We start from the raw sequence: 10,412 nt of genomic DNA, 5'->3' as shown, positions 1-10,412 counted from the left end.
CCCACCGAGAGAGAAAGGGAGATGTGGAGGATGAGTCTGATGCTGCGAAGAGGTTCTTTGTCTCCTCCACAGGGATGGCAATCTACAATCCCTCAAATGACTTGATGCGGCTGCACTCAAAGTGAATCATTTCCCCTCTTATATGTCTGCTCATGTTCTGTTCATTGCTGTCTCAGGTGAGATGTCTCTATGAATCTCTAATATACTGTTCAAACTTACATTTTAGATACAAGCTCCGGTCAGTGACCAGCCAGATGGCTCGGATTGCATTTGAAACGGCAAGTAAGAGCTTGAACGATGCTGAAAGGGCACTGGTGGCGGGATACCTGACTCATTCCAGCCAAACAGCTGACAAGCATTACCGCATGAAGAACCGTGAACACATTGTAAAGGGCTGTCAGCTGCTGACCAGCCTGGTTAGTGTGTCAAGGTGAGCATGTTTTTATATTTGCCAACACAATTAATGCAAACATAATCAAGCACACCATACAATTACACACTGAAAGTTTTTCTTATAATCTCATTAATTTATTACTTTATGTAGTGCTGAGTCTCCTGGGGAAGGTACCAGCCGAGAGTCTTTGAGGAGCGTTCCAGCCATGCTGCCCATCACGCTGTCCCTTCCATCAAAGAGCCAACGATAAGTCTGACAAGGCTCCCCTCTGTCAATGACAGCAAAACATTCTCAAAGGCATTTGAAACCCTCCTGCAAACCCACCCTCTTTCACTGAATGGGAAAAGGCCAGAAATGAAGAAATGTAAGGCTGTGTCTAAAGAATTTCAGGAGAAGCTTTCCAGTCAGTGGGCGAAGAAGCAGTTTGAAATGCGTGCACAACATGCTTGCAGTGAGTATTTTCTGACCATATTTAACATTAGTTTCATGTAAAAATGATTGCATGAATGAAGTTTTCAATTATTGTATTCATGACTGACACAATTTTTGTTATTTATTTTGACAGCATATTTCAGTCGGCGTAAGCCAACAAAAGAGCAGCTCGAATCTTGGACAAGCGAGCAGGGATGGAAGAATATGGCTGCCGACTGCGAAAAACTTCTTCAGAACTGGGCACCATCTGGATCTGAGGACCATATCATGGACAGCAAACTGATACAGACACTGGTGAAATCACAGAAATGGAGAGGACTTCACATCAGAGAATGTGAAGGGAAGGGCAGAGGGATCATTAGCACGCGCAGATTTGAGGCTGGCGAGGTGCTCTGTGACTACCATGGACCTGTTGTCACGCCCAGTGAGGGCCACAAAACACACAAGAGCAACACTGAGAGTGAGACTGGATACATGTTCTTTTACACAAATAAAAAAAGGACAGTCAATGTGCATTGTCGCCCACTAAGACAGATGTGTGTGCCACCCTGAGATCCAGACTATCGGCAGGCTGTTAAATCATTCTGAAGAGAAAGCCAACATCAAGCCAAAGTACTTCAGCATGGAAATGGATGGAGAGGAAAGGGATGTAATCCTTTTCCTCGCAACCAGGACTTTGTTGGTGGATGAGGAAGTTCTCTTTGACCATGACTTTTACCGTGGAGCGCTCGAATGACTCTCATAGCCTGTTGGGCATCGGCCTTCAGACATTCCGTTTCATGTCCCAGACCTGGTGAAATGTAACTGAATTGTCTTGGCCAGCTCTGCATCGCCCCCTCACGCGGACTGTCCCGCCCCCTCAGTCAAAATGTGGTATTTAAATTTTTGTTTTATTGTTAGTCTTTGGTGTGTTCAAAACAACCCAAAACTCGGGAGAAACTCCACTGACTTGTTAAAACCATAATGAGCAGTTTTGGAAATTCAAATTCCAACTTTCCAGTGGTCCTTGAACCCATCACGCACCTTACGTTATGTCGTCAGTGCATCATCCCGCCACAAGGAGTAGCCAGCAGCTATATTTTTATTCACAGTGGATATTCGCAAATGGCTGATAAAGCCCAAAACTACACAGTCGGCATCCCTGCAGGCCTGAATGAAGAGAAAGTGACTTTGAGTCAACTTGTTGCAAAGGAGTACATGGTACTCAGTGCCATGATAGCGGTAATGACTGCGTTCAAACACGCACTAACATTCAGGGCACCAACTGCTATGTGCGAAAACTCATTCTCCATGTTTAAGAACGATTTAGCGAGCACAGATGCAGCATGTTGCATAGAGGGTAAGCCCATCTCATCCAGCTTGCATTTGAGAATGACCTCAGTCGGAAATTCAAAGATGAAGGGAAGGAGATGCTGTTAAGAAGGTTCCACTCATCAGGAAAGAGGAGACTGCAACTCTACTGAAGGTAAAAGCTGGTTATTTTATCATCTGTATTGTTGCTTCTGTTTGTTACCAACGTGGTTATTGATCATATGCTGTTGGACATCACATGTTAGATCAGCGCCGTCTGATCTGTGGAGTCCGTTTTTATGTTGCTCTGGTCTACCTGGCTTGTTTCTTGCTTCTGATTTGCTAGTGCGGTTAATCAGGTTTTCATCTGTTTCTCAATGGTCGGGTTAGAATGAACGTTGTGTTAGTAAAGCAGGTATATTTACTTGTGGCAGTGTGTTATTGTAACTTGTTTCTTATCACGTTTCTATGTGGCTTAGATAAAACAGTTGGGCTGCATACGCTTTCTCATACCATGCACAACGTCATCACGCCCCCTCGGTTTTCAGCCGCCCCACCTTCTGTACTGAGCTGGCGCCGGGACTGATCTGCCTGCACTTCCAACCGTGTCATTGCTGAGCCGTCTGGAACCATCGCCCAGTCAAGGCAAGTGTTATTGTCTGACAGTATGATATCAGGACTCGGGTGCTCTCTCCACCTGCCTCACTGTCTGCATCTGCTGCAGATTTTTTGTTTTCCCTCCTCTGTCCCACATGTCCTGCTGCCTACACCCTCTCTGATCTGAATCTGCAATCATCTGTTTCTCATGGCTGAGCAATATGGAACCAGCATCCAGTCAGAGCAGGTCATGATATTGTTTGGATATTAACTGTGTTCTGCCTGATGTCAGGACTCTGGTCTCAGAGACTTAGTACTTGTGTGTGTTTTACCAGACAGCAATTGTGCGGACATCATTCTCATTCATTTAAATTGCTTACTCCAACATGTGTTTTTTGTCTCTTTCACAAGACCTGCTACCTTCAACCAATCTGCATCTCCAGCCCAAAGTTTTTGTTCTGCAATTACGACAAAGAAATGCACCCGCAGCTGCTCCCCCCCCCAGCCTCATGGATATTAGGGCCCCTCCCCTTGGACAATTTAACTATCCTGCCAGTAATACACTACATATATTTTATTGCTCATATAAGTTTACTGCTCATACACTGCATTTATTTAATGTATTTACTGTAAACCACACAACGTTCTTAACTGTATACTACTGTCTACACTGCACTATGTCTTAGTTTGTTTATACTGCACCACCTGTCTATTTGTATATCACATTGCATCTGTGCTTACATTCCCCAAATGAGCTCATTGTGATGTATTTCATTAACTAGCCCCTAAGACTGTTTGTTGTTCATGCTAACCCAAATATCTGTCTCCTTCGATTAATGTACTCTGGGTTTCTTAGACTGCAGATCAATAAATTACATTAATTTAATTTAGAGTTCTCAACGGGCCTGAAAATTACAACCCGACCCACGGTTTAAGCCCGAACCCGACGCAGCCCGACAAACCAGCATGAATTGTCTGCCCAAACCCGACCCCCCGTACGCCTGCATTGTTTTCCTCATACACTTGTTATCATAACTTTACTCAGCGGCGTCAGGTCTGCGTCTGCCCCTCCCCATGAAGCAGGCAGCCAGACTTACTCTTCACCAAACGTGAACAGCAATGATTCACAACAATAGGCCTATATAATTTACAACCTGCAAGAAATGTGTTTTATGAAATTATTTTATTAAAAAAAGAAGCCCGAGGCCCGACCCTACCACGTATTTGTTTTTTGGCCCGAACTTGCGGGTCCGGTCGGGTTTGTCAGGCCGGGCCTACCTGTTGAGAACTCCAATTTAACCCTCCTCAGAAATGTTTGTACATTTTTCTGAAATATTACCTTCTAATCATGACTGTTTATGTGCAGGTTAATAAAAGATTGCACAAAAGTCTCTAATAAAAAAACGAGTGCTTAATGCTGGTCCTCATCTCCTGTTTGTAATTCTGAGGAGATCCTTGTTTAGTAGTATGATAATTAGCGAGCATAACAAGCAGTCATGCCAGCACAGTATTGTGACTAAATGGCTGAAGATTGGGATGCATATTTCATTTAGCATGATAAGTAGAGAGCATAGGCTAAGCCATTAGCCAGAGGGAAGTGCCTAGAAGAGCACAACTCTGTGGATGAGGTGATGATTCCTTCCAAGGGGGAAATTCAGCAGCAATAAGCAATATATGCGAGGCAAGCCAAACCCATGGGGATTCAAAGTGTGGGTGAGAACTGGAATCTCTCAATAATGCGGCCCTGATACTAACTCCACAGGCGGATCAGGGCCAGAGCAAAATTTCACCCCTCGCCGTCTGAGATCACACCTATGTCAAAATTGTGTTATTCATTCGCTCCATTGGAGTGCAGTAAGCCATCATACGCCCCTAGTGGAAACTAAGAATATAACCCGAAATTGCTCCCTTGGCCAAAAATGGACAAATGACACAATCTGGTAGAAAACATTTGAAACTATCATTTAAGTGTTGAGTTTAGAATGAGAGCCATTTACCCAAATTATCTCTCTATAAAAGCAAGGAATCTCTGTCTGTGTGTGCCTCAAATATCTCTGCAGATCAGGATCTGACTGACTGACCATTCCCTCCAGCTTCAGATACAACAATCAGAATACATCAACATAAATACTTTTGTTGGAAGGAGCAAGATGGCGCCACTGTGTGTTGCTGGCCGCCTGCTGCTCCTACAATGGCTGATGTTTCTGTTGTTTATAACCCTTGGCACTATTCAGATCGAGTCTCTGCTGGTGTATGATCGCCAGGCTCTTTTGGATCTTCGACAAAAGCTCGTATGGAAGTTAAATCCTGTCATTAATCAAGAGCATAGATTTTCAGTTTGAGAGCATGATTTCATTCCTTTTCAGTGACACAGCTCCTTCGCGTGCTCAGATTTTTTCTCCTCATGCTCACATTTTGTTTTTGCATTTAAATTTCTTCTGCTCTCTTTCAAAATGTCAGCTTGAACTCAAAAATCACATGCCTGTGTTCACATTTCTCCTTCTTGCACACAAAAATTTCGCTCGCATTCAAATGTGCCCTCTGCGCGCTCAGATCTAAAGTGCACGCGCTCAGAACACACACCTGCTCACAGGTCAAGTTCCGCTCTCGGATCTCTCCTCTGCTCACGGATTTTTCTTGTGTATCAACACTGTCAACCAATAGAAGGCCGGCTACTGTTGACCAATCAGATTACACCCGCTTCTTTGCGGGGCGGGCACTCTTTCTACCGGGTTTATCTACTTCCGCCCTCCAGGCTGTTAAATGTGGTGGTTGCCTTTATTTTTTGACGACCTTTGGAATAAAATTTCAGTTAATCAATACACCAGCACCCGTGCTTTTCATTACAGTAGCTACATCAACATAAAGTAGAATAGCTGCTGTACTTTCGCCATATTAGCCAGCTGCCCAGGCAGCTCGAGTCACCTGACTTGACTCGAGTCACAAATTTGAGGACTTGAGACTTACTTGACTAACACTGATGAAAGACTCGACTTTGCATTCATAACTTGTGACTTGACACAGACGACTCGAAAGTCTTGGCTTTTTTCTTTTTTGCGCATATTGAGACAGTTTCTTTTTGATACTTTGCCCTCTGCCACCATATGACGCGGTGCGTGCAAGCCTGACAGGTGGCGAACAGGATCAGGGGAAGAGAGGCAGCATGGAGGGAGTTCTGAAAATCATAAAATTTGGATTTGAAGATTATTTCATCCGTGGGTGATCTTGGCCAAAGCGCGCGTGTGTGTGCGTGTTTCAGATATAGCGTCTTCAGTGCACACAAAGCCATTATGTTAAATGTAGGCGTGCATTATGCGCTCACAACCCAACGTGATACCGTATCGGCACACATTTGGTGTAACGCGCTTGTTTTTTCGTGCACGTCCGCGATGGACCCGCTTCTCCCTCAGTTGTTGTGTCTGTGTCTCTCCTACTGTTTCTCACGGAGCTCTGCCCCGTTTGAAAGGAGAAGGGGGCCGTATGTGTAAAGATGTCGCCCCCGAGATGTAGAATGTATTTTATAGAAGAGAAACACATTTCAGGACAGAACAGACATGTCCTGTGATTTTCAGCCTCCGTTTATAGGAGGGGGAACAATACCTGAGTGTAATATTCTCAGCTGTCAGGATGTGCAGTCCCAGGGTTGATATTAATCTAATCTTATTCTTGTATTCATGGGTTTTGAAATTCTAAAATCGATCAACTATGCAATTACATCATATTATTGGCTAACCACCCTCTTCTGTTTACTCTGTCTACAGATATAAAGTATACATTCATACAAACTTCTTGTGACTTGTTTGATCTTGACTCGCTTGCTTTATTTTCATCACAGTTAACTTGAGACATGTCACCTACTCCCAACCTCTGGTAATTAGAATGTAAAAATACTCAATATTGAAAAGTTTAACACTTTTATTTGGGTACCACCATTTACACTTTTAATTAAAATGTAAAGATACAATACAAATAAAATGTAAACGTACAAATAAAAAATGATAAATATAAAATGTAAATACACTACTCACAATAAGTTAGGGATATTGTGAGAGACTCAGTGGATTTCATACATACGGTGTTTGTTTCACTTCAGAGAGTTTTGGGATAGGGAGGCAATTGTATTGGGGTGATAGACACACCTCATTTTGTGTTTTTTCACGTAATGGTCTCACTGTGTACAGTGTGCCTTACATATTGGGGCCAATACCAAAAAACTAAAAGACAACCCTTTTCAATGTGGCATCAATTTATACATTCTGTAGGTATAAAAAGCTGGTATTGTCAGTAAGTCATTCCAAATTCATCATTCAAAAAACAGCCATGAACACACGACGTCACTTAACGGACGAGCAGCACCACCTGGCCATAGTGCACCTTCGGGTCGGTGGCAGGCAGTCAGATGTTGCTCGTGAACTTGGTGTGTCTCAAAGTGTCATCAGCAGACTTGCATCAAGACACAGAACTACTGGCAGAGTTCCTGACAGACCCAGGAGTGGAGCCCCACGAGTGACAGACCGCAACGATGACCAGCAACTAAGGACCTATGCACTCAGACATCGTTATGCAGCTGCCACACAGCTGCAGGCCCAGTTACGAGATGTGAGGGGTACTAGGGTTTCCAGACAAACCATTCGAAACCGACTCCACCGCTTTGGCTTGAATGCCAGACGACCGTTGCAGGTGACTCCACTGACACCAAGACACCGCCGTGAACGTTTGCAGTAGGCACAAGACCATGTGACCTGGACAATGCAGCAGTGGTCTACCGTCCTGTTCACTGATGAGTGTCGGGTCACCTTGCACAGAAATGATGGTCGTCAGCGTTGCTGGAGAAGGCGAGGTGAGCGATACACCGAGGTCAACATGGTCCCCAAGGTTCCCTTTGGTGGAGGAGGTGCAACAGTCTGGGCAGGCATCACCAGTCAGCGCAAAACAGATTTGGTTATTGTAGATGGCTCAGTCACTGCACGTTCTTACCTCAGAGACATCATAGAACCCATCATCATCCCCCAATTCCGCCAGCACACCCCCAACTTGCTGTTCATGGATGATAATGCTCCACCACATCGTGCCAGAATTGTCACAGCTCGACTTCAGGAAGTCGGAGTGCCTCATATGGTATGGCCAGCAATGTCCCCTGACCTGAACCCCATAGAGCACGTCTGGGACCAGCTGAAGCAGAGACTGGATGATCGTACCCCACCCCCACGTGACCTGGCAGAACTGCGTGTGGCACTTGTGGAGGAGTGGAACGCATTGCCTCAGAACATCATGAGGCTAGTGAGGAGCATGAGACGTCGCTGTCAAGCTGTCATTGCGGCAAATGGTGGAAACACCCGCTACTGACAGTCATTTTTTCTTATTTGGGACTATCCTTGTTATGGTCTAAATTTTTGGGGTAATAAATATTAAACTAAATGAAAATGGTGTTTCTTCTCATTCATTATTAGTAATATCAAAAAGGGAACTTTTACTTATTTCATTAAAATTCAGACCAAATAGGAAAAGCACTCATGTAAATAACAATATCCCTAACTTATTGTGAGTAGTGTAAGATACAAAAATAAAAATAAAAATTCAGTCATCATCTACCTCACCCCCTTGCTGTTAAGTTAGGTGTAGTTTAATCCTCAAAACCTAACACACAAAAAAGATTCTTACAGTAATCACAGACAAAAGCAAATAAAAGTATCCTCAAAAAGAAAACCTTCAAAATCATCTGAGCAGTGGGATGCAGAATTATGTTTTTGGACATTTTCTCTGGGTTTTGTCTGTGGTTACCATGGAGACCGCTATTTGGAAAAATTATATAGTTAAACTACACCTGACTTTTCAGCAGGGGGGCGAGTAGATGACAAAATTTTCAGTTAACTCTTCTTGTAAAAAAAATAAATACATTTATAAAATTGGAACCGTGCCTTTTACACCCAGAGATGTCAGGAAGGGGGATTGGGACGCAGGCGCGGACCCAGGGGTGTCTAAAAGTTATCCCAGAGGGATAACCACAAAATCGCCAAGGTGATAAATGGGAAAGGGGGGAAAGAAAACCAACTAAACTGTTTAGAGCCACTACAGGCTTCCCTAATGAAACAAAGCGCTCAAACGCTTAACCCAACCACCGCTGCCGAGCAGCTGACCCAAAACCAAAGTTGTCCAGGAGACCCAGAAAACACAAGGCAAATAACCACAAATACCCACAAAGTACTGCGTTGCAAAACCACAGGGAGAACCTCTCACTACCTCTGAAGGTGAGATAATGAGTCTGCACAGAGCACTGGAGACTCAGAGTATATGAAGGCTCCCCACACCTGGGCTTAATCAAAGTCAATCAGTGCCGCACACACCTGGTTGCAGTGAGTGATCCTCACCACTCTCACAGGGCCAAAAGCTTGAGTGCTGTTAAACTGGCCTGCATTCCCTGTCCATGATGCAGTCTGCCATCCATTAACCCCATTAAGCTGGCCTGCTCTCCCTGCCTTCATTAACCATTTCAATTTTTTTCCCCACATTCCATGTTGTAAACTGTTTTCTTTCATCTTTTGCACATCTCCCCGTCCTGGGTGAGGAATCCCTCCTCTGTTGCTCACCCTGAGGTCTCTCCTGTTTTTTCTCTGTTAAAAATGGTTTTTCTTGGTAGTTTTTCCTCAGTCGATGTCAGGGTCTAAGGGCAGAGGCTGTTGTCATGATGCTATGTAAAGCCCTTTGAGACAAAATGTTTGTAAAAATGGGCTATACAAATAAAATTGCCTTGCCTCTGGACAATTTGTAAAGAAAAAAAAATACAGTATCTTAAAAGGCATGAGCTGTTATTAGTTTTTCCTTTTCATGTATTAAATATTGCCCCACTGAATAGTTATTCATTAAAATAGGGCAGCAGCTAATTTCTGGAGAACAATTGTCTATCACTCAGTTTGATGTCCTTCTTCATATAATTTGGAAATCTTATGGAACAAAGCTACTTCTAATTTTGAAAAGTATTGTACCTCCAGCGGTTCCATTATGATCTCCAGTCTTCTTCCAAGTGCTCCACCCTTGGCACGAAAATATTGTCAGTAGCTTGGGAGTGTGACGGTCTAACGTAGACATAAATTTCGGTCCCAGATGTACAGTAGCTGTTCTTTGAAATTCTGCATTGATGTGAAACACAAAGGCAACAAAAGAGACAAGGGTATCACATCAGTTCTTAGCCTCTTAAACCTCTTTCGTATAAATTATCAAACATTCAATACTTTTTGCCGCTGTCAAGAGTACTTGAAGTCCCCCTACACAATATTTGCATATTTATACATTCTGGAATTTTTAATGAGGGAGAGTTAGATGTAATTCTAAGGATTTTAATGACATAATTGAAAGTTTTTGTGGAAAAAAACATGTTAGACACATTATTTCAAAGTAAGAGTATTTTTAAACATCTTGAAGTTAATTTGACAAAATAATTTGGAAGCAATCCCTTACAGGGTCGTTGTTTTCACATTTTCATTGTCTCTTAACAGGAATTAAACATTCCAACTTACTTGAGGAGGGTCAAACAGGGCAGGCCAGCGGTCCTTCATGGCTCGAACTGTTGGACACTGATTGATGATTTCATGTCGTCTGAGGGCAAATGTTTTGCTAATTTTGAATTTGACTATCTTTTCATTTTTCTTCTTTTTTGACTCGGTGACCAGCTCTTCCCTTAATTACTCCAAGCTCTGCTCAT

At 43.3% G+C, this 10,412-nt stretch overlaps 1 protein-coding gene across 1 annotated transcript; it reads left to right on the top strand.

Annotated features, from left to right (window-relative positions):
* Positions 1 to 74: 74 nt before the first annotated feature.
* Positions 75 to 1,562, top strand: LOC115580374 (N-lysine methyltransferase KMT5A-B-like). The gene is made up of 5 exons (XM_030414653.1): positions 75 to 121; positions 227 to 430; positions 565 to 845; positions 960 to 1,250; positions 1,357 to 1,562. Exons 1-5 carry the CDS (start codon positions 75 to 77, stop codon positions 1,560 to 1,562), a joined length of 1,029 nt encoding a protein of 342 aa, XP_030270513.1.
* Positions 1,563 to 10,412: the final 8,850 nt, after the last annotated feature.

The sequence above is a fragment of the Sparus aurata genome, chromosome 4 (genome assembly GCF_900880675.1).
Source record: "Sparus aurata chromosome 4, fSpaAur1.1, whole genome shotgun sequence".
Lineage (NCBI taxonomy): Eukaryota > Metazoa > Chordata > Actinopteri > Spariformes > Sparidae > Sparus > Sparus aurata.
Note: the sequence above shows the minus strand (reverse complement) of the source record. Positions and strands in the feature narration are given on the sequence as shown.

Excerpts from the sequence above, each read along its gene's own strand:
- LOC115580374 (XM_030414653.1), top strand. The coding sequence starts at position 75 with ATGGCAATCTACAATCCCTCAAATGACTTGATGCGGCTGCACTCAAA. Across the intron at positions 846-959 it reads GCGTGCACAACATGCTTGCA|CATATTTCAGTCGGCGTAAG; the intron begins GTGAGTATTTTC and ends TTATTTTGACAG. Across the intron at positions 1,251-1,356 it reads TGGACCTGTTGTCACGCCCA|ACAGATGTGTGTGCCACCCT; the intron begins GTGAGGGCCACA and ends TCGCCCACTAAG.